Source organism: Callorhinchus milii, unplaced genomic scaffold (assembly GCF_018977255.1).
Source record: "Callorhinchus milii isolate IMCB2004 unplaced genomic scaffold, IMCB_Cmil_1.0 Scaffold1, whole genome shotgun sequence".
Classification (NCBI taxonomy): domain Eukaryota; kingdom Metazoa; phylum Chordata; class Chondrichthyes; order Chimaeriformes; family Callorhinchidae; genus Callorhinchus; species Callorhinchus milii.
The window spans coordinates 43,159,116-43,184,412 of record NW_024704742.1 but is presented as its reverse complement, the minus strand read 5'-3'; the positions used below and the strand labels follow the sequence as shown (position 1 = coordinate 43,184,412).

The following is a 25,297-nucleotide window of genomic DNA, read 5'->3' as shown; positions in this document are numbered from 1 at the left end:
TGTTTATCTGATAATGGCCACTATAGTTTACTGGGTAGAGAGTTATGGATTGGGGTGGAATTCTACTTCTGTGTCCAAAATAAACTGATCTCCTCAGCTGTTGCACGGAAATGATGTGAATGCCTTCAAAGTGACTTCAACAGTTTCTACCAAGAAAAATTCAAGGAGCACTGGGCAATTAATTTGTCCATTTGGTATTTTTTTTCCTCTGATATATATGCTATGGCTATGTTTTGATTTAAGATTTTTTTAAAAAATCCAATGCAAATTAGCATTTTTCTCCATTGGATTCCAAATGTCATGACCATTTGGAAGCCTGTTCTCAGAAGGTGGTGTGACTTATTGCTAGTAGAATACCACTAGGTTGCCCTCTTGTGGACATGTCTTCCCCATTTGCTGAGTTACCTTAGTTGCTCCCTGACCCTGTTTATTCAGGCTGCGACTGGATTTTCTGATTTTCCTCTTATCATTTTTGTTGCCACCAATGGGAAAACCACACAACACATTGTAATGATTCAAAAAATGGGAATGTCCAACTCTGAAATAATGATGCATTTTCCTTGTAATTTTTTTGTAGAAGCTTATTGGGCAGGCTCAGTCCCTGTGTTGTGCAGAGCCAGTGTCCTTCAAAAACAAAAAAAAGAAACACAATCCTTTCATTTGATATCACGCTTCATTGCACTTTCAAAGGTTTAGATTCCTGTGAAGTGTATTGACCCTGTGTTTACAGACGAATGCGGTAGTCAATTTGCCTTGAAGTGAATTACCTTTTTTTGGCGAGGACACTGGTAGAAACTCCCCTATGGGATCTTATACATCCTCCTGAAGAGGCAGATAGGACCTTGTTTTAGTATCTCATCCAAAGAACGGCACCTGTGACAATGCAGTTCCTCCCAAAACTGCATTAGAGTGTCAGCTTAGACTACGAGATCACCGGTAGCAGAATTTATGCAGCAACAGTCGTAATACTCTGGCAGCAACCACAGGAAACCAACTACCTTTTCTTTCCTGCTATCCATTTGTGTGGCTTTTAAAGGTCCTTATCTTCATAAAAAAGAGAAACCTTTAACTGTTTGAAAAGGAAGCAAGAAGAGGCAAGTGCCATCATTCTATATAATAATGTTGTTTTGCTTCAGGTTTTTTAAAAGAAAAAATATATTTTCAAATGTTTTGTCAATGTCTTTTTTGCAAAGGCGATTCCCATTTAATATCACAGAAGTGTTTATAGAAAATCTTTGACAAATAAATTAGTTTTAAAATGAATTCTCTGTGACATGAGACCTTTATCTGCAATAGTTTTGAATTAACAAAGCCTATAGGACCCTTAAAGTTACAATATTATTAAGAATAGTTCTGAGTTAAAATTTCACTCCTGACCAATTGTGAGGAATGACAGTACATTAGAGAATATGCTGTAGAGAATGAGTCCCTTACGTCCAATATTCCAGGTGTTAATGATCAGCTGGAACTCTCCACTCAGAACCAATATTTTAAGCATTTTAAAAGTTAGTATTTAACCTATTGAATTTTGGAAATAGTCAGCAAATGAATGATTCATGGCAATTTTGCAATATCGACAGTGCTTGCCTCCATGAAATGAAAAGTGATATGTTTTATAACAAGATTCAAATGTGTTAATGAATCTGTTGTGAAATATCTCTTTTTTTATCCATTCTTAAAGATTGGCACAGGTGTGATTTCCCACCCCCTCCACCAATATCAGCTTCTCAAGAAGAACTTTAAAAAGATTTAGGAGTGTTGGTTGTCTTGTCACTCAAAATGCTCAAATATTTCTGAGATAACAATAAATGGATGAATAAAATGATGGGCTCGATTACAAAATCAGTTAAATTCAGATTTCCGGAAATGATGCTCAAACTCTGGTTCCGTGGTCAGCATGCACCTAGAATATTGTGCAGTGTACCCTGACATATGTTTATTACCCTAGAGACAATACAGAGAACGTTGAGGCTGATTCTTTGTAGAAGAGGGATGAGCTATTAGAAATAACTAGATAAGGTAGAGCGCTAAAAACAAGTGTCTGAGAGGTCTTCTGGAGGTTCATAAAATGCTTGTTGGGACAGAAAAAGTAAATTGTATTATTTTCAGATATAACAAAGCAGCAGAACAAGAGGCACAATTCATGGTGTGATGAGGAATTTTAGGACAGTATTTCTTTAATCAATGAAAACAACGATAATGAACAATGACAACAGTTGATGCTTATATATTATGTTTCTTGCAGGAGGCAGAGTGGGAGTGCAAATTGGGTAGAAAATTAGAGTGTAGGTAAGAGAAGGGGCAGTCAAACAGAGATTTTCAGATGGATTTTGAATGAAAGAGGAAGCGAGGCAGAGAGATTTCGGAAGAGTCCGGAGGCGGAGACAAATGACTGAAAGTTTGACCACTAATGGTGGGGTGGAGGGGAACAATGAAGTAAACCAGAGTTAGCGGAGCAGAGAAAGTGGGTCAAGGAGTAGAGCCGTGGGAGATCACGGTACAGTGGGCTATGTGGACAAAATGTGTGGACCAACATTTGAGAGTGGAGGGTCTTAAAAGTTGATCCGTACAGTTACTGAGAAGGATGTAGGAGACTAATAACGACTCTTGACTTGTGAATGATGAATCCTTTAAGATAAGAGTACAGGAGCTTTGCTGTCCATGTGGCAACATCATACTTGATCTGGGAGTGCCTGATTCCAACACTGAGTGCCCAAACTGGAAAATATTCCATTCCATTTCCCTTGACTGACATCTCTTGCTTTAATGAGCATAAAATTGAAATGCTGAAGCCCAGAAGCCTGATAGACTTAATTGTCTGCAATTGCCAATTTTATTATAATTACATGAAGTTATTCATAATGGAGATGATTAACATTAGTAGTTAAGTCATAAAAGTGTTCCGGTTTAAAAATAGTTGGCTATTTGGCTTAATGTAACAGTGTGAATTCGGTCTCCGCCATTGTAGTAGTACTGAATGCATTGGTACACATTATACACACTGCTACTGCAACAAATGGATCATTTATTCTAGTGCTACTATGGGGATGGTATATTGCCATCCAGAAGTAGGAACACATGGGAGTGGGGGATGGGATTGCTTCAACAACAAAATTAAATTTGCATAGCGCCTTTCACGTCGGGAGGATGTCCCAAGGTGCTGGACAGACAGAGTTTTGGACCCAAGCTGAGGGTCGGGATTGGGTAGGGTGGAGGGCAGTGGGGGCACGAGGGTGATCAAAAGCTGGGTCGAAGAGGAGGGTCTTGAGATGGGTCTTGAAGGAGGCAAGGGAGGGGGCGAGGCGGAGGGACTGCGGGATGGAGTTCCAGTGCCAAACACTGCCTTCTACTTGAAGAGGCAGTGTTTGATTTTGTAACTGTCATAGGCATTCAGGTCCTTCCTTTAACTCTCCACCCAATAGAGAAAATTTGCTTCAACCTGGCGTCCAGACCACAAGACTCTTGTTCTGAATTGTACAGTCTGTTAATTACTTTAATGCACTACCAGACTTTCAGTGTATGAGGTGCTATAAAAATGCAAGTTGCTTTCCCCAAATGCTGGCTGGTGTGAATAACGTTTGCACTTGGAACAGTACGAGCACATATCAGTGAATATCAGTGAAATATTTTAAATGGTTTTCAAAACTCATGTGATCAGATTTGTTGAGTAAACAAACATTTGAAACAATCATCTAATTTGGAGTAAAATCATTCTGCAATTGTACCTATCAAATTATGCTAAAGTTGTAACTAAATTACATTATAATTACATCCAGTTAGTCATAACCACTGTTTTCACCTTCTATTGTTTTTTCCATTATTAAATCACATTTTTTTTCAGTGTGAATATTATTCCTCTCAGGCTTCAGTACTTTTTCATGCATACATAAGTACCAGTTGGAAGTTTTTGTCAGGTGTTATCCATTTGAACTTCCTGTTTGATGGTACAGTACTAATTTGGTGCTGGGATTAATATTCACACTTTAACAACTGGTATATGTCACATTATTTTCCTTGCAGATTTCAAAATACTTGTTTGTGCGTCATCTGTTTTTTTTATTTTTGTATAAACTCTACAAACTGTGGCATGTGCACCTCACATGCTTTTCTTCCTAATTTATCCCACAATAAGTAACCAGATTTTACTCTAAAAGTAAGTCATTGTATATTTAAGGTGTCAGTGTCCTGTGACTCTTTTAAGAGGTTTCTTAGTGCTTTGGTTGAAATTGTGATTCTGTCCTAGCAATGTTGGAAAACAAGTGACAACAGTTTTAGGAGCAATTGGATGTTGGCTTCTTTTATGCTGCTTCCTATATAAATCAATATAAACCTGCTGGATTATATTGCATCTGGAATGATTGTAAAAATGAAAGGGATTGAATGGATGATTCCATAGAAGTTATTCACCAAAATGCAATGTAAATTGTGCTGAATAGTTACAATTAGTCAATCACATCTAAAACTTTATAACATTACATTTCTATACTTCTATACTCTAGGCATCAAGCAAACCATATTTTTCCTCTTTTTTCTAAAAGTACTGAAAGGAAATGTAATCAATAGTTGACACTGGTGATTGATGCAGAAATATAATGAGTTAGATACTCGTCAACTGGCTTTCAATGAGTTCTTTGGTGGATTAATCACAATTGATAGTACATTGTATTTCCTAAAATTTCATATGTATTTATACAAAGTCACACAAAGAAGCTTTATGAATATTCTGACCTGTGGCAAGTGAGTTGAATGGCGGAAATCACTACAGTATAAAAAATGGGCCTATTTGAATACTCAGTGTTCAGGAATTGTAGCCTAGGGGTTCCTTGTGACATCTGACAAGTGGTCCACTAAATCTATCTAAAGCAAACTAGAATAACAGGGAAGGATATTAGTTAAGTTTCAGTATAAGATATCATTTGCCTATATTCACAGAACTCTTGAAAATATGAATACTAATGTGAAACACACACAAGTAATACTCTAGAATGAATGGCACATTTAAAAAAATAGGATTCATTTAGAAAATTTTAAGCTTCAATGACATTGTTTACGCAAAATGAATTTCCCAACACAATTACTGTCTGTGTAATATATATCAGCTATTTGTTACTTAGTGCAGCGTGCAGCGTGAATGCAACCAGAAAAGAGGCGGCAATGGAATAATAACCCAAATTACATTCCATACAATGTTGCAATGCAGGGCGTTTGTGCGTGTATAATGACAGGGCTATAAACTGCTGGTTGCCAGCCTTCAGCATAGAACAGCCATCTGTCTGCATAAATCTATCAGCAGTGGTGAGCATCATGAGGTATAGAAGATACAGTAAGAAATATTTAAACACTGCAGATTTAACAAGTTATTCTATTAGCAATATTCCATTTGCTGGTTTGAACAAAATCATACAGGGCACTTAGATAAGACAAACAAAGAATGAATGTTTCAGTGAGATCCATGTATGCACTATTTTGTAAAAGGAGATCCTTTATAGTCTTATACGGCTGCGTATATTGGTGCAAATCTGAAGTGAATACTATATCATTTATAAAACTCAGACTACATTAGTAGCACTTCATTTAAATAATGAACAGCAATGAGACAGGAACATTGTAATCAAGTCATTTAGAATCTGTTGCACTCTGCATTAATGCAAATTGTGCTGTCAGCCACACAAGGCAGCACTTTACTCAGTACATCACAATGTGATTAGCTTTCGGTACCTGGTTATTTGAAAATGCCCAGTGTTTCGAAATGCTCTTAATTCTAATGGTTAGCTTTCAATCACTGACTGGTGTGAAAAGATATGCTGTCATTTTCATTTCAGGTCTAACTCCACCAACCACTCCTCCACACAAAGCCAATCAAGATAATCCCTTTAAGACTGCAGTCAAACATAAGGCTACTTGCAGCTCTTCGGTACGCAGCCCACCACCAAAGAAATCACGCTTAAGTGATTCTGCCTCTAATCCTCCGCCAAGCAGTCCTGCAAAGAAGGATCCCGAACAAACTGAACTCTATGCCCAGCTTAGTAAGACTTCAGTTTTACCCAGTGCACTTAGCCTTGGCCGAAATGAGGAAAGGAAAATGTCTCGGTCAAGCACACGGCTCTTTGGTGACCATGACTACTGTCAGTTTATAATTGCAAAGGCAGAATCTCTAAATATCAGAGATCCCTTCAGATCCCAAGATCCCAAAGACATTAAACTCCAAGGCTGCAAAGACCCCTTGTCTAGGCAGCAAACACAAAGCATTCTCTCCGTCAGTCAAGTGTGCAGCAAAGAAAGTCAGCAACATAATATGCAGCCCGCTTCCTTCTCTAATAGCAAGACACAGCTAAAAGACCAAGAAATCCGGGCTGAACTAAACAAGCACTTTGGCCATCCTAGCCAAGCTTTCTTTGATGAAGTAGAAGATAAGGCAAGCCATCAACGAGAAAAAGACTTTTGCTTTGAATATTATTCCAAGCTGCCTGCATATCTCAATGCAGGGATGTCTATGGACGGTGTGTTTGATGAAAGTGATGATGAAACGGACAAATTTCTCTATCCATGGGATGGAACACCAGATGGGTTCTTGTTAGAAAGATCTTGTTCTCATTCTTTGTCCAGCTCCCCAGGCAGTGATTCTGTCTCCTCAGTAAAGGCTTTTGCCTCTTTTCAAAGAACACGCAGGACAAGGTCTAGATCTAGGTCTTACCCAAGATCTCGAGCTTCTTCTCGCTCCTCCTGCTCTCGTTCTCGATCAAGGTCTCCGTACTGCAGATCCTCCTCCAGGTAAGGAAATGCATTTTCTTTCATCTCTTTGAATTGGATGGGAATATCTACTGTTTCTAGAAATATTAAAGATAAACAATGAGATCTGATTTGTGATATTTCTGAAGAAGAATCCATTAGAATTCTGTTGGTCTACAGGGATTTTGCTCTCTGGAAGTAGATCAAAGCAGAGTTCCCAGGGTTGGGCGTTGATGAATTTCTGTTTAGCGGAACGAGTCATCATTTTGCACGAACAGAAATTCCAAGAAATTCCAGAAATCTGTTCAGAAATTCCACAAGTTAGACTCCGACATTTCTACTAGTGAAACATCGATAACTCAGTCAGATCAAGCAATATTTGTTGTACAACCTGAGGATAGTGGTGAAACAAGAAACTTAAAAAAAGGGACAAATTCATGTCAACAAAAAAGATTCAGGGTTGTGAGATTTCTAGATATGCAACAAAGGATCTCTGAGAAATTGGATGAGTAGACTTAATTGATTCATGGTCTACTCTAGTCTGCAATTGTTGCTATGGGATCTAACATGTAGCAATTTCTAACAGGATTGCTTAATAAGGAAATGAAATGGAAATGACTTCTGATAACTGGAAGTATGACTATCTGAGCCGTGGGAACTATACTCCAAAGTAAATGGTTTTGGAGGGGAGCTAATATGATGCATCAAAATGCAATTCCACCATGATGCAATTCCAGTTTCCTGTTAGAATTTGCTCTCTATTGGATCCTGAGGTTACACATATATTTTATCTTTATCATTTAAATCTTTACCATCCTAACAATGAAATTATAAAATGTGCAAAAGAATGTTGATGAGGTGATCAGGAATGGCACTTCCCCCAGCCACTGATCTAGCTTTTGCACCATTTGGTAATGGAAACGTATTAATATGCTGTACATTAGGTATCATGTTTCCTCGCTTTCTAACTGAAAGGTACTTCCCCTGGAGCTTAGATGAGTTTTCCTCTCTTCATTTTATTGCTATCAGTTCAGTGGCAGAGATAGATTTATTCCTGCCATGGTGGTTGGCTTCCTGGATGCCTGACATGACTTATGAAATAACCTAAATGTAGAGTGCTTTACAGGACAATATTTAACAGCACCAAATTGAGGGCCGGAGGAGAGATGTACATGCTGGCAGGTTAAGTGACCATAATGTCAGCTCATTGGACATCATAAATGAAAGGAATATATAGAATTCATAAGGTAGTGATATTTCTATCTGCAATAAGTTTGCTGGGAACTGTTCACATTCATTCAAATGCCATGCTCTATTTACATTGCCATAAATGAGACCCTTAATTCAGGTATTTCTTAGATTAGTGGCCATTTATCCTATCACATAGAGATAGCTTTCTTTACTGGAAAGTTTTGTGCATGAGCACTGAGTTTGAAATCAAAATCGTGCTTCATAGATAATACATTTTTTAAGAATTATGAAAGTTAATGAAAGTTGATTTGGGATGATTTTTCTTATTGACAATTGATTAAAAAGAAATAGAGGACAATAATAATAATAATAATAATCCTTGCATTTGATATAGCGCTTTTCACGTCGGGAGGACGTCCCAAAGCGCTTCACAGAAGACACTGTAAAGTGAACTATATATTTGTGGGCGAACGCGGCAGCCAATTGCGCACAGTAATGTCCCACAAACAGTCGTAGATTGAAAATAACCAATTTATTATTGTTTTTGTTTTTTTGGAGGGATTATTATTAGGCGTGTGGAGTAAGGAAACTTGCCCAAGGTTTCGCCCTGCCTGGAATTGAACTCAGGTCTCTCACTTGCAAAGCGAGTGCTCTAACCACTGAGCTACAGGACTCCACAAACTTGCCAACTAGGAATATACATAGGATTGAGACAGAACTATTTCACACAAAAAATAATTGATGTATTGGGTATGGGAGAAGTTATTGAAGGAAGCAGTAGAAGCTGTTTCAGGAGGCAATGAGATGTGTTTCTAGAGAAAAGAGGATGGATGTGGCGAGGAGGAGGAAAGGTATGGTACCACAATGGTGAAGGTCTATTGCCTTTCTCCTGTACATTTGTGTTCTTTATATCAATGTTCATTCTGGAACATTGATAGAAAAGAAATCTGCTGTTTGACCCAAGAAGGGTAATACAGAGAACAACAGGACAGTGGCCCCGTGCCAAGACAGAACCAGGAAAGATTTTGGATTGACAATGTTTGACCAGATGGTTGAACATGAAATACTAGCTGACATAAACTTGCATCATAAATGGGGACTTAGAATAGTCTACAAGCTTTCTAAAGATAATTAAGGAAGCAGACTCTATAGCTTGCTGCTATCTTTAGCAATGGATTCCAGATTGTCTACTGTAGTAGATTACATGATTTCATTAGAACTAATGATTTAACCATAGAAATATGGGCATCCAGGCTTTTGTAGTTATTTTAAATTGTTTTATTGCAGTGCATAGAATATTGAACCGAGAGATAACTTACAACATCTGCGTCCTGTATTGAAATGATCTTTGCTGTTGATGGCGGTGATTTCATAGCTGACAGGTCACTATGCCATTCTTACGTTGTGAGTGATGTAGGTAGTTGAGTTCAACCTGGATCAGTAACAGGAGCCTCACGTAGAGAACAGAAGAGGTGAGTGAAGAGAAGAAAGGGCACTGAGTGCATGTCATTCAGTCCCTCAAGACGCCATGGTCCGTCTGGCCAGACTTCAGGCTGCAGCTAATCTAATGACTTCCACTGGAAAGCAGATTTTATTCATTACCCAGAAATGCTGCTTTACAATTAAAGTGTGTCTCGATGATTCTGAGACTGAAGTATAAATAACTTTTTGTTCAGTTTCATTTCTATTAGGTACTTTTCTCATTGATTCACTAATTGCTTGTTTTTGTTTATGTCTGGCTGGCTGTGTTAACCACTTCTATGAATAGAATCCACAAATGTGATCATCTGGTGTATGGCGATTTCATAATATAATTTATATACAATTTTTTTAAATATTTCTCTCCCGCCCCCCTCCTTTTGTTATTTTCCCTCTCTTTGTTTGCCCCTCAACCCTCCTACCATGCCACAACATTTCCTGACTGAGCAGCAGTCTAATGTTGGGCTTTCCTGCTCTGTAACCAGCTGCCAGGAGCAGCCTGGGTTGACTTGTGCTCTGTGTTTTACTTTACATGGGGTAAGTGCCTAGACTCCTCTCAGCACTAGCCCCAATGCCCATCTCCCAAACTGCCTGCCCGAGAACAGGAGCATAGCGTGTGAAAAATCCTCAGCGTATGCCCTTGCCCTGCTTCCCTCTGGCTTAATAAATTCTGAAGAGATTTTAATTTTCGCCAAATGATTTGAAAAATTTCTGATTGCTATTAATTTCAGTGACATATTTACATTTATTTTGCTTCATAGATCACATCAATGCTATGATTCAGGGCGCAATAGGGTACAGCACAGGTCCCGTGGAAGCCCTTGCTCATATTCAAGGTCATGCTCCAGGTCACCCTGTGCCCGCTATAGTAGACCCAGGTGAGGGAATGTACTAGTGTAATATATTTTACTGTGCTCTATTGTGCCGAACCTTACTTTAACAACTTTTAACATTACAATGTACTTAATGAGCTCCTGTTCACACAGCAATTATTTTACCTGGATTAAAACGCAAAGTCAGTGTCACATGGTTCAAAACTGACGCCAGGCCTGGGGCCCAGAATTTTGGGCTTTTTTTGGCTTAAGACAATTGTGTTACAATTTAAGATGGTGCGGACTTTTGGAAAAGGTAATTGGAAAACAAAATTCAGTCATAATTTGGAAGCTGTTTTTCTACAGTTCTTTTAAGGAACAGGGTACAGTAATATTAGGAAGAAATTATAAAGGGATTTGGATGGGTAGATTAGAGGGGCCAATGGTCTATTCCTGCCTAACATTGTTACTATAAAACAGTGTATCCACTCTCTTCTCTCGCTGTCTCTCGTGAGAGTAGGAAGGGCTCAAAAAGAGCAGTCAGGTGGGTGGACTTGGGCACACACGGAATGAGCAAGATGAGAAAAATGGTCTGTCTGTCAATCAAGTGCTGAAATCCTCCACGTGCTGACAAATTATCTTCAGAGCTATGTGAGCATCCAGTTATGCTGAGCCGTGCTACCACCTGCATTTCCCTTATGGAAACTTATCCTCTCCTCACCAACAGCTGCTATTTTATGTGAAGAGAGTCCAGACATTCTCATCTCAGTTATTAGTCATGAGGCCACCAAAGGAAACAATCCATAATATGGTCTAGTTGGCACTAAATCTTGCTAATCTCATTCCATGGCTGGGTTAGAAAGAGCATTAATCATTGGTGCAGCAGGGAGTGTCCTTTTGAGACTGAGGGTGCTAGTGCACTCTTAGGACAAAGTAAGAAACTGTGGCTCTGCACCTAACTGACACTGAACCCAACTTTAGAGTCGGTGGTGCTTTTACTGGTTATTTAAAATGAAAAAGAATTGCATTTGCAGCCTTGACACTTCTTACCTTGACAAACACACATTTTCTCTAAAAATCAAACTATAAAAGCATAAAGCAGTTGACAGATTCCATGAAGCAAGGGCACTGTTATTCCAGGACAGCAGTAAAACAATTGCTGTGTCAATGGGTACTGGGTTTATACCAGTTCGACACCTTAACGTAAATCATGAGTTGGTGCTGTAGAGATTAATTGAAGTTGTTTTTTGTGGGTTCTTTTCTATCCTCTATAACTGACCTACTTCTGTACTGTTTGATCAATACTGAAACATTTCACAGTGACAATATGATTAAACAAGCTTTTCTGCAATGAGAAAATTGCAGTTTCAGTGCAGCACACATGAACCATGGGCAGAAGGTGCTGAAACAAATCACATTATTAGATTTGCAATGGCACGTACCTGGGCAGCATAGTGATAGTTTGCTGGCGCACAAGTGTGCTGTGCCCTGAAAGGGTAGGATGCAGATTCACCCGTGCAGTTCCTTGCCTTGTGAGTGACCAGCCTCAATAGGGGGTTCAGGCAGAGTCACACCCAGCAGAGTTTAGGGGCTTTTTCCCACAGGAGTGGAGGTGAATGAGATGCCCTGTTGATTTGGTCTTCTCATACCCATCTGAGCGGCCATTTACAAAACTGCAGAGGCTTGGCACCATTTGCCTATTTATTTAGCTGCAAAATAGAGCGTAAGAGATTCGAAAGGGAAAACTGGACAAATAAAATTAAACGTGTGGCTCACTTGTAAAGTTAGTTGCTATAGAATGGTATCCTGTTTTTTTGCCAAACAGCATAATGAATGGTTGGTTCAGTATCATGTAACCAAACCTGCAACAGGAATTGTAACCAAAATGTCAGGAGTCACTTAGAATTTAGCTGAAATCCAATTATCAACAATTTGCTTATATCTAGAAAAGATATATCCTCATGTATATTATTTGACCCATATAAATAAATGCATCAAATAAATGCTTTTATCACGACAGTGTAGTGACATAATATCATCACATCTGCCTATTTCCACGCATTATTTGACATTACATTTACCTTTGATATACAGACCTAGTTTATCTGTGATTCATTGAACCAAATGTTTTAGGTTCTAAACATTAATTTGGGGGTAAACCATATTCATTATAATCCTGCTGCCTCCTAATCTGAAAACCATCCATTCCAAACCTGAATTGAATGAACTTTATATAGCGTTGTTTTCTACTCATGAAACTAAAAGAGCTGTTCATTACATCAAGCTGTCTCGCACCTTCCCATGAGACATTAGGCCTTATCTCTGTGGGAGAAACAGCGGAAGAGATGACGACACATGTGAACTGCATTTGCTCCGAGATTTCTGTGTTGCAGAAATGACAGCTGTGGGTCTGGAAGCTGAACAAGCAAATACTGCTTACAAAGGCATGACAGCATTTGGACAGACTTAGTTTGGGTCTGTGGATGGCCCATCTATTTGCAGTGACACTTGGAGAGACTGGAAGAAGTGACTATTTGGAACCATACAATCGTCTATCTTAACCCATTATCCATCTGGGCAAGAGCAATAATATGGAAGTAGTCCGAAATCTGAGAGTGAGTGGAATGAATTCTGAGGGTATCATTAATATGATGTTGTACTCACTGAGAAAGGATGGTATTTCGTAAAACAGATGGGTGTTGCACACCGAGAATATAGATAGGTGTATTCTATATATATATATGTATATACATAAGAACATAAGAAATGCCAGGCGAATAAAGACCAAGGTCCATCTAGTTTGCCTTCCAGCTTCCTTGCGGTCGCATGAACATATGTCATGAACTACCTATGTACTATATCCCATAATGTTATTTCCTATGAATTTCCAGAATATCATTAGATCTAATCCTTCCAAAAAATTCTGATGATCTATCAAAAATATTCCTGGTCTGGTGAAACTATGAGTGTTGATCACACTGCTGTCATCACTACAACCATGAGATGTTTTTAGGGGTTGTACATTGTTTTGCTTAAAACCATTGCCTTAAAATGTAAGATTGTGCAGAATTTTGGAAAACAATCTTAATTTTTAAGCCACTTTTCTGCAGTAAAAGAACTGTGTTTCAAATTAAGTCTGAATTTAAGACCATTTTCCAAAATTACCAAAATGCAATCTTAAATTTTATGACAATAATCCTAAGACTAATAACAATGTAGAATTTCAGGCTCCTGATATGTACAAAGTAAATGAAACTGGTTATTGGGACCCGAAATAGCACATTAGCATCCGCAATGATCACAAGTGCTAAGATTGACAGTTACTCTGCTGTAATGCTGATGGCTCTGACAAGACAAAGGCATTTGTTATTGGCACTGAATCCGCAAGTGTTTAAATAGGTTCTTGGATCCAGAAATGTTGCTTTCGACACAGGGAAGCCAGAAAAGGCATGAGCCGCAACCTTCGAGTTCAAAGATTAGCTGCATGATTTAGATCGCTCCATTTATTGGCAACAGTAACATGTCATGTTGCCTGTGGATAATGTAGCTACATGTAACCAGATAGCATGATAATTCTGCTTCTAACATTTGCCACAAAACACCACAGTGCCCATGCAGCCAATAGACGCTGGTATCATCAAAAGCTTTAAATGCTTTTACACAAAAGGGAACCTTGTAGGCATTGATTGTAGAGAATCAATGCAGGGACTTAGTGAGTCTTTGCTAGGCTTTGCTCTTTATCTTCAGTTGCTGACTATCTGTGACTCTCCTTACCATCAGCAACTGCTGGAAGCATGTGCACATCATTCAGGTACCAGCTGCAGCTGGTGACATGGAGCCAGCAGTACATGAGCCTGAAGCTGCACTGGCCTGTCACTGAGGATCTGGCAGAGCTTACAGGGCTTGATCCAGATTTTCTCCTTGCTGCAAAATGGTATCCAAACCTCTCCTCTTCTAACACACACAGACATGGACCTTCTTGATCTATTCAGCAAAAAGCTGAACTATGGAGGGTTCGGAGAAGGGTGACTGGGAACCATCGACTTTCCCATTTCCAGTTATCCTTTGTGATGCTTTCAATCAGTGTCTTGTTATCTGGAGCAGCCCTTGTGCCTTGAGACCAGTCTTTCTCTGTTACTGTAATAGGCATTTTAAAATTCATGGACAATCAAAGGAAGTAGCAATCAAGATAGAGCAACGCAGCAGATTTTCCATCAGGTTGTAAGTTGAGAGTCATTAGATATTTTGATGGTAGCTTTTTGGACATTGTTAGATTTTTGGATATGCAGTCTGTTTACTCTTAATGGTTTTCAGGCACAGTTTGCTGCTTGCTTCTTCAAATAAACAAATCAATGCTGTACAATACATGCTTTAAAGGTTTATTTGCATCTCTTTCCATTGGTATCTGGTGAATTAGATGATTTGCAATGCACATCAAAATGATATCTTCCAAAACATTCAGATAAACCAGGTCTGACTATATTTTAGAAGGACAGCTATTTGAATATGTATTTGAAGGAAACATCACAATATTCAGATGCTGAATTACTTTGGTCTCTCTAGATTTAAGTTAAGATTCATTTAACATTTTATCTGTGATCCTAAAGATATATATATATAGACACACTATGGAGTGATGTTCTGTTTATCTTATGTTTAGTGCACAATAACATGTGGTACTATGATTTCCCAATATAATCACATTCTCAAAGTGCATTAAGCTTATATGCTCATGGAGTGACACTCCCTATATAATAATAATAATCCTTGCATTTGATATAGCGCTCTTCACCTCTTTGTGTGGGTTTGACTGTATTAACACTTTTTTATTTTCATGTTACATAATTGAATATCTTCAGGTATGACAGCTATGAAGAATATGAAAATGAAAGACTGAAGAGGGAGGAATATCGACGGGACTATGAGAAACGTGAATTTGAAAGGGCAAAGCAAAGGGAGCGACAAAGGCAAAAGGCCATTGTGAGTGATCGAAAGCAGCACTGTGTTTCATTTGTGTGCTCAATGTGCAAAAAAAAAGGAAGATGTATATGTTTAAACATTGTGTTTTTTTTCATCTCCTCAGGAGGAACGACGCGTTATCTATGTGGGTAAAATAAGGGGTGACATCACACGCACAGAGTTGAAGAGACGATTTGAGGTGTTTGGTGAAATTGAGGAGTGCACTGTCCACTTGCGGGAGGATGGGTAAGAATTTGAATGGTTCAATATCACTGAGGACTCACAATTATCTTAACCTAGGCCTTCTTTGATAGATAATAACAGGCATCCACTGTATAACAAGTAATACAAAAATCCTCTTGGTTATTCAAGCTCATTGCTTGCCTGTCAAATAGCGGTCCACTGAACTAAATTCCTCATTTCAATCATAATGTGACAGGTGTGTTGCAACGAATGACTGATTTTACTTGTGCTCCAATTATTTGCAGTGACAACTATGGTTTCATCACATATCGTTACACCTGTGATGCTTTTGCTGCCCTGGAAAATGGACATACTTTGCGAAGATCTAATGAGCCTCCATTTGAATTGTGCTTTGGTGGTCGTAGGCAGTTCTACAAGTCTAACTATGCAGATCTAGGTATGATTCCAAAACAACAAGATTTATAGTGTTTTCAAAAACTTTGTAGGAATCTGAATTAGAATTGAAAAATCACACATTGTTTGCAGCAAGAAGTTTGCAATTCAGCCCATTATGGCTGTACTACTGACCCTAACCCTAATCATTCCTACCTATTGTAAACCTATTGTCCTGTTTTCCCAGTTATCCTTTACATTATGTTGCCTCAAATGTTTATCCAATTTCCCTTGAAACCCTGTAATATAATTATTTTCAACAGTAATATTTGATAAAACATTCGACATTATAACAACCTTCTATGTAAACAAGGTTTTTCTAAATTGTTTTTCCTCTCCCATTTTACCTCTGAAGATCATCCTTTCTTTCTATTCTCTTGTCACTGATTAACAATCATGAGCGATAGTCTTTCTCTATTTATCCACAATGAAAGATGGTTCCAATTCTCTATTGCTATGGTAGATGTTTGTTTTCCTCAAAGAAATTCATAAACTATTATAATAATAAATTGGTCACTCAATCCATGGCTGTTTTTGGGACACTGCCGTGTGCAATTGGATGCCATGTTTCGCTCACAAAATATACAGTCGATTCACTTTACAGTATATTTTGTGAAGCACTTTCAGACATCTTGAAGACGTGATAATGCTCTATATCAAATGCAAGGATTATTATTATCATTATCAAAATGTGCATATTTACAATAGGAAGGTTCTACGTTACATATTGGGAAACATTATTTTATGTCTAGACTTGTCTACAAATTACTACAGTTACTACACTTCATGGTAAATCCTGGGAAATGCAAGGATTATTATTTTGCAATAATTTAACTGTATATAGTTGCATCATTAAGCCGACAGATGCCCAGAGTGGAAGACAGGGAACACAAAAAAGAAACATATTTGCAGAAGTTTTGCTGAATTTTAATGATCTCGTAAATATGTGAATCAGGAAAGGTTACATTTTAAAACTAGAACATTATTGCTACTAACTGATTTCCACTATACTTCACTAACTTAATGATTGAATGGATGTTATGGATTTCATTCATTAATTTCAAATTAATGCCATTTGTTAAACATAGCAAATTCAATGACCTCCTTAAGTTAGGGAATGCTAATTGTGCTCATTTAAGCAAGTTCCACATAAGGGCTAATTTTAGAAAAAATAACCAGCATTTCAAAAGTAAATGACCAATTTGCAATTGTTATTACAGACTATCAAGAAAGTGAAGCATTCAATCTTTCTAATGTTCCAGAGTATGAATAGCAGCAAATGTTTCTGCACTTGGTAAAGTTAAAGCTCTGCTAAAGCCCTACTTATGATTATTGTCCTTTTAAAAGCAATTAGAAAACCCATTTGTAGACTACGTATTTTACTGTCCTCTTTTCAAAGCATACATGTCATTCTAAGAGCAGCAGTGAACTTCTGTAAAACTCTGAATGCTTTTTCAATCCCCAGATTGGAGGCTAATAGCATCACTTCAACTACTGTAGCAACATTTATTGCAGATAATATTCAGAGTAATTTGTTAATGCATCCTTGATATAGAAGCACTGGTTTAAGCAAAATTCATCAACATTTGCAATAATTATGTTTAAAATAATCCAAATTGGAAACAAATTCCATTCTCTGATTAGCATTGCTTTCTCTGGAGATGTAGAAAATAATTACTTTCAGTAATCAAGTATACCATAGCTTTTCAGATTAGAGTAGCCAACTGTAGTACAGGGTGACCTTGTTGTAAGGCGTCTCGCTAAAGCTAAAGGTTGCTTATAACTCAGGTGTCCTTTCGACCTGTGTTTATTGAGAATACAGTACAATTTCTGATGTGTGCTTCACGAGAGCCAGGCTGAGCTAAAGTAACATCAGCCATAACCTGATGACCCAGAAGTGGGACTGGCAGCCATTTTGCTGCTGACTGTTCTTTGCGAGGGTCTAATTTTTAGACTCCGAACACAGAGTCAGAATGGTCATCGTGTACTGTGTTTCAACTCCCATAAGGGTACACTTAAGAAAAAAGATTGAATTATAATGATCCCTAAAAATGAAAGGCAGATTGTTCCTGTTGGGATGTACAGTTACGCAGGAATATCATACAAGTCAAGAGAGGCCAGTTTAAAATTGTATCTGTCCTTGCTAAACCATGCCAATAGTCCTGCATGTAAGATCTAGGCAAATTACTGGAAAGTAAAAGCATACAAGATGTGACATGAGTGTTGAATTAATCCTTTGGCTGGTTAGAGGGCACATGATCTGCTCCTGCCTGAAACTATTGGATATAAGTTAGGTAACAAGATAATAATAACATGTTACAACATAAGAAAACAAGGAAAACAATAACATGTTACATAATAGATCAATAGAACATTATAAATTATTAAATTAAAGGGTGATTAAAATGAGGTGCCAATAGCTAAAGAAAATGATTTATTATTGCGATTTATTATTCTGATCTGTTACTTGTCATTTTCTTGAGCATTCAGTTTGACAGGTTAGGGTATATCAGTGGAACTATCTATAACATGATTACCAATATCAAATACATAACATCCTATCTTATTTTTGATCAATAATCACCAACTACTTATAAGGAATGGTTGGATATTTTCAACATAATGGGGTGTAAAATACAGATTGGTCTGAGTTGCTATGGGTTTGTCATCTTCAACTGCCGTTTATTATGTAAATAACCACCAATGGAAAGAATTGCAGGGGATTTTGTAACCCTCTTCGTTGTTTCCAGATAATGGCGGTTTGAAGGTTTTAGTATATTTGTGTGTGAATAGGGGAATAGGCAATGGGCTGCACATACTGAGCATTAGCGTGTCCTCCAAAATTTATAGCAATTTTAACAAAAGCAAACACTGATGAATCGCCTCGTTAACCTTTGAGAAAGAGGATTTTTCTTTTTAAACCACTTTGTTAGTGGAAAAAACTATTTAAACCCAAATGGGCTTCCTGTGTTTGATGGTTTTGCGAACATTATTTTACTGGGATATTTCAACCAGACAGGTCTAAGTGAACCACAGATATACCCTGGGTACTCTGGGAAGATGTATATCTACTTCACAATGGTTAAGTGAGAGGGACACATAAAAAGGAATCTTTTCCATAATTACTTGTTAATGACTTGCAGGGAGGGGAATACCTAAAGCAGACAAAAGTATACATCACCTTAATGAGCTAGTAGGTGGATTAAAACAAAATGTATCATACACGCATTGCAGGCAGAAGAAGGATGAAATAGGAATTAATCAGAACCAAAAATAATTCATTGTAATGGAATACCTACTATAGGAATTTTTCAACCAGTTTAGTCTTGGGGAAATAGTTTAATTTGCTGTGAGATCAGTGAGTGTCAACTACTATATTCTTATTCTGACATCAATAAGTGTTCCATATTGAAAGCAATACAAATAGCAACTGAATTGAAGTATAAATGGTGACTAAAGGAGTCTGCACAATATGAAGGTAGGACACCTAGAAGAAAATAGACGATGGAATATGCACAGTACTGACTGAATTAGTTCATTATAAAATGGAGGGTAAGTAAATACAATGCTGATACCATTCTTTCATGTATTAAAGAGAACAGAGATCTAGAAAATAGTGAAGGACAATGCATTTGTTCAGATGAAGTACATCAAAAACGTTAGTAGGTTCATCTTTAGCTGAGAAATTAAAAAATATATGAATAAGGCAGCCCCAATGGTGTACTGTACAGATGTGGTTTGAGAGTGCTGCTTCAAATCCTGGTCCATGGGGAGATTAAATTGATCTTGACCTTCCTAAGTTTAGAGAGATGAAAACCTCTCAACACCTTCTACTGGATGTGTACGCGTGTGGCAGCTGGCTGTGGAGAGTTCAGGTTTGGCTCTGACACCCTCTACAGTTGATGAATTGCCTCTTTAACCTTTGAGAAAGAGGATTTTTCATTTTTAAACTACTTTGTTAGCAGACATAACTATTTAAAATCCAAATAGGGTTCCTGGTTTTGAAGAATTTGTAAGTTTTATTTCATATAAATATTTATACCAGACAGGTCTAAATGAACAGAGAACAAGTCATCACTCACTACCAAGGCTGAATGTCCCACAGGCAGCCATGGAGTGAATGCCCAATTTTATTTTGGGGAATTGTTGTTCAGGAGAAACTCCCTTCTCTTTTTGAATAGTGCCATGGGATCTTTAACATCCACCTGAACAGGCAGATGGGACTATAGCAAGGTGCTATACAAAATGTAAAGATTATAAGGATTGTGCCAGTGGAGAGAAAATCAGAAAAAAAACTTTTTTAAAAATCCTTGCATTTGATATAGCGCTTTTCACGTCGGGAGGACGTCCCAAAGCGCTTCACAGAACACACTGTAAAGTGAAATGATTGTATATTTGTGGGCGAACGCGGCAGCCAATTGCGCACAGCAATGTCCCACAAACAGTCGTAGATTGAAAATAACTAATTTATTATTGTTTTTGGTTTTGAAGGGATTATTATTAGGCTCTGTGTGGAGTAAGGAAACTTGCCCAAGGTTTCGCCCTCTGCCTGGAATTGAACTCAGGTCTCTCACTTGCAAAGTGAGTGCTCTAACCATTGAGCTACAGGACTCCACAATTTTAATTGGACAAGAAATTTAAATTCTTTTTAAATTAAAAAGAATAGTATGTGAAAAAACATAGATAGTGTATAAATAAAATAGAGTTGGGAGTTATTCCATTTCTTTTGCAATACTAAATAGAAAAGACTAGATTGAGGATAAAAGAAAATTGACTTCAATATCAAAGCTGTGGTATAATTCATGAAGCTTTGTGAGATTGAAATGAAAGAGATTGGTTTTATTAAATAAAATACATAAATTATACACAGTGAAGTCAATTATTCAACTCCTCGGAGTGCAGAATGAATATGGTGAGTGTTGAAAAATAAATCATGGATGTTGGTACACAAAAGCCTCTACAATTGGAAACCATGGTATAGAAAAACAAATGTTCAATTTGATAGAAGAGGTAGAGCAAATTGTTATTACGAGTTTCTATTCTGTAGAGATTTTTCCCCTCCTCCAATTTTCTTTCCCCCGCTACAAAAGCTGTTGGTCGACTCATTAAGAGGTACAAGTCTACAAACTTTGGCTGCCAACTTGTGCCTATGTTATGTATTCATTATTCAAGGGTCAACACTCACCTCTGAGTCAAAGTTTGTGGGTTCACGTTGTGCATTGTTGGAGGTGCTATTTTGGGGATATTTAATTTCAGGAGACATCTGCCTGTACAGGTGGACATTAAAGATTCCATGGCACAATTTGAAAAGAGAAGGGAATTTCTCCCCATATCCTGACTGGCAATCTCCCGGATAAAATCGGTCAATCACTTCATAGCTGTCTGTGGTAAATTGCTGTGTTCCCCTTCACAGTTACCCCAATTTACAATAAATTCAGTGGAGCACTTGGAGATGTCTTGACAATGTTGTAAGCTGCTGTATTAAATGCAAGAATAGTTATTTTGTTTGAGTTGAGACTGTGAGTTTCATCAAACTATTTGATCTTGGGGAGAACTGACACAGAAATAGGTGATTCAGTCCACCAAGTCTACATGTATTTCTTTCCACATGAGCCACCTAATCTGATCTCATTCTTCTGCTCATTGCTCATGCCCTTTAATATTCCTCTAGACTGGGATGACAATAGTCAGCCTAGTCCAGGCTAGCCATCAAACTGTGATCCTCTGGATCCATCTAATTGAGTCTCACTCAAGTTTCTGGTCTTCTCTTAGGTCTTCTCTTTGACCGTGCCTTCAGCTCCCCTCTCGACTCTCTTTCTCCTCCTCGCTCCCTCCCTTCCTTCCCCTCACCCTGACCATTTCCCCCCTCCTCGCTCCCTCCCTTCCCTCACCCTGACCATTTCCCCCCTGCTCGGGTCATGACCCAACTGTACAGCGCCTTGGGACGTCCTCCTGACGTGAAAGGCGCATTATAAATGGAATCTTGTTGTTGTTGTTGTTGTTAGTAACTGAGCCTTCCAAATTTCGAACTTTTACATAAACATTTATGTCTATATTCTTCTGTTGTAGATTCCAATTCTGATGACTTTGACCCTGCTTCTACTAAAAGCAAGTATGATTCGATGGATTTTGACACCTTGCTGAAAGAAGCACAAAGAAGCTTGCGAAGGTAACAGACGCCAAATTTGCCACTCGTGAAGGAAGCTGCAGGACTTTGCAGGCATCCTGCCATTTACCATTAAAGGACTTGCATTAGTCATCTCGGGATCTAATCCCTCTTTACACTCTGTACAAATAAAGTTTACATGAACACAGCTGCTCCAGTGTGTGAGGAATCTGGAAGGATATCTAATAAGAAACCTAAGGCACTTGAGGGTATCCAAAATGCAAGAACACAACCAATAGGCTAGAAGAAGTTTTACACATGATATACACAATAATCTGATGGAAGGTGCAGCTTGTTCAGCATTTTTTTCTCACATTTGGATGTGGTGTTACATTACTGACAAAAGTTGGGGATAAATATCTGGGGTGTTTCAGATCTTTTATTTACTAAATGCTGAACTGTAGGTACAAACTTTACTAATGTTAAATTGAGTATTTTTATTTTGTGTAAATAAAACAATGTTCTTTTTTGTTTGTTACAGCTATGCACTGTAAATGCAGCCTTCTTTTCAGTAATTAAGAATGTAATCACAAATTAAACACTTATTGGACATTAATATATTTAGAGAGTTCGGAAGGCACTAAACTGAGTAGATGTGTAAAGCAGTTTGTATGTGTTTCGAGCACCTGGACTGCTGCTCCTTTTCTGTACTGTAGCCTTTTACAATGAGCTTGCAGTTGAATGATTTAGAGAGTGAGTCATGACAGCAACCCCATGGCTATTTTTAATCATTGAAGGTGCTTTCATTTTGTCCATTACGTTAACCTAGATCGAAGTTGATAAATCCGGAGAATTTTTTTTAATAAAAAAAGTTGCATTTGATTTGCTCTTGATATTCGGAAAAAAAATATTTCTGATGTGTTAATAAATTGCAGATCATTCATCACTTTCTTATTAACTTATTACAGTACCTATTATTTCTCTCCTCCACCCTCCCCCTCTGAAACTATGACTATTTTAAGGGAAGATTAAAGCCAAACTGAAGGATGGTTATTTAAAGTTAGCAATTACTAAGCCTGTCTTTGTTTAACTTTACTGATCTGCTGAGAAATGAGGAAACAAGGGTGGGAAAATCTTTAGCTGCTTCCCTCCCCCTCCTATCCCGTTTACACTATGAATCTAAATGCATTGTGCTTCCGCCTGAGGAAAGTGCTTTTTTTTTAGTTCATTTCTCCATCAATGCTAAAAATTTGTATTAAGAGATCCTAATGGCTGTCATTAGGAAATTATTTTCATACGTTTGCTAAACTAAGTTGTCAACCTTATAAGTATACAGATAGCAATATAAAAGGTTTTGACCCAGTCATTCATTAATGTAGTACCACTGGTCTTTATCTCTGCTCGCAATATTACTTAATAGGTAAAATTTCAGGTCTTTTAACTCATTTTATCATATGATGCCAAACTGAGGTTTACATTTTCTTCCCTGGATTTTGAATATTCTCTTCTTTATTGTAATAGCAAGATTGTAAAAAAAATACAAAAATAGCAATAAATGTTTATTTTTAAAATTCTAATTTTAGCATATCATTGTTGTGAGGTGGAGGACCAGGCACATTACCCAGCCTCATTAGGTGCTTATTGTGTGTTTTAGGAAATGTTAATCTAACCTATTGCTACTGAAGTATTTCATAGTTTTTGTGTGTAACATTGGCTAACTAGAACAAAATCAGTGAAACTGTGCATTCATAGCAACTGTTAGTTATCAGCAATTCTTTACAACTTGGGTAATGATGTTTTGTCCTGTCTAGCGACCGTGATGAAGATTTTAATGATTGTAAAATAAAATTTGCTCTGTAAAATACTTAGAATAGCAATGTATTATATCACTTGATTATTCATTTTAACTGGTGTGACAGATCCTTTAATTAAGTAAAATAAAAACCTATGAGGATACTGTGCTGTTTGTGGGTGACAATGTATCAATGACTTTAGTTGATGGAACCATGCTGACCAGGAAATCGGAGTAGAGATGTCGTCTGTCTGAGCTTCCTTTTGGCTGACACTTCTACCTGTATTGTGTGGTTGAACCATTGTATAAAATTACTGTGAATTTTTTTTTAATGTGCAGTTCTCATCAACCTCACCTAACTAATAAAGGGAAACAAGGTTTCAAACGCTGTCCTCTGTTTGTGTAATGATCATCCCAAATTTAAAACAACGCAAGCATGCTTTTGGAGGTTAGGAGGAATTGTGATGCAAGTGATCTCACAAATGAATAAGTCACGCAGATTAATAATTGATGGCTTGTGCTAAACTAAAATAGCAACATTCAAAGTTCTTTTAGAAAAATATATATCATTTATATGAGAGAAAGCTAACATTCAAGTTACAGAGTTAACCGTAATTGTATGTCTGCCCTTGTCGGAGCTTCAGAAACAGATAGAAATTTATAGCACAGGAGGCTATTTGGTCATTGTGCCAGTGCTGGCTCTCCGAAAGAGGTAAATGAATTCATTAATCACCTGGGCTCACAACAAATCTGATCAGTTGCTGTTCTCTCAAATTTTCCTGTTGAGTTGATTTGCTTATTCACTAATCTTAAATCACATTGGTATTTCTGTCACATCATGGCTTATATTCAGTAGCGTTGTAGCAAACTTCACACAAACGTGACCCAAATTGTCATGGTTGAATGATATGAACTGTGTTTGCTAAATAAAGAATACAGAGTATCTTTATCACACAGAGGTAATGATTATTAAAGCTGAATGCTGATTGCAATTCTTCCACTACATCTGCATAACTATGCGAGAATGTGCACACAGATGGGGGCAGATTGCCTGCAGCACCCGTAAGAAGCATACGACTATACCTCTTCTATTGAAAAAGCACATTTTCACTGAAAACATTGTAGATACACTTCTGCAGTTATCACGAGCAGTGCATGTTTCTGCATTGATGAGGTAATTGATGTCTGAGTCCTTTAACGTGATTTACTATGGTTCAATTACTCTCTTTCTTCCTCCACCCATACAACATCTTCTGTAGGGTATGATTCCATTAATATACTGAATTTGAGCCAAGCACATGATATTTTAAGCCTCAGTGCACAGCTAGATCAGTCAGATTCTATTTATGGATACAAACAAATTTTGTGGCTCAAAGAATTAAACACATTTTGTATATTTAAAACAGAGCATTGCAGATAATGAGGAAAAAGGCAGTAGAGCAAAAAATGTGACAATGTCATAATTGGCATCAGCGATTATGACAGTGAATGTCCCATTTTCTCACCATTAATATACCTATGTGTACATATCACTAGCTGTATGACACATGTGAACAGACAATCCTTTTAAAGAACAAAAAGGAAAAGAAGGAA

General features: G+C 37.6%; 1 protein-coding gene across 2 annotated transcripts in view; it reads left to right on the top strand.

Moving 5' to 3' along the window:
* The window catches only part of ppargc1a (peroxisome proliferator-activated receptor gamma, coactivator 1 alpha), a 54,892-nt gene extending 30,803 nt beyond the window's left edge, over nucleotides 1–24,089 (top strand). Inside the window, exons 8-13 of one of the 2 annotated variants that reach the window (XM_007889042.2) lie at nucleotides 5,823–6,771; nucleotides 10,161–10,277; nucleotides 15,071–15,191; nucleotides 15,295–15,416; nucleotides 15,659–15,810; nucleotides 21,876–24,089. In XM_007889042.2, coding sequence (XP_007887233.2) covers nucleotides 5,823–6,771; nucleotides 10,161–10,277; nucleotides 15,071–15,191; nucleotides 15,295–15,416; nucleotides 15,659–15,810; nucleotides 21,876–21,979 — 1,565 coding nt within the window. In that variant the 3' untranslated portion in view covers nucleotides 21,980–24,089. The remainder of the gene's footprint in view (nucleotides 1–5,822; nucleotides 6,772–10,160; nucleotides 10,278–15,070; nucleotides 15,192–15,294; nucleotides 15,417–15,658; nucleotides 15,811–21,875) is intronic. The other variant, XM_042341003.1, reaches the window with a different exon arrangement.
* The last annotated feature ends 1,208 nt before the right edge of the window (nucleotides 24,090–25,297 follow it).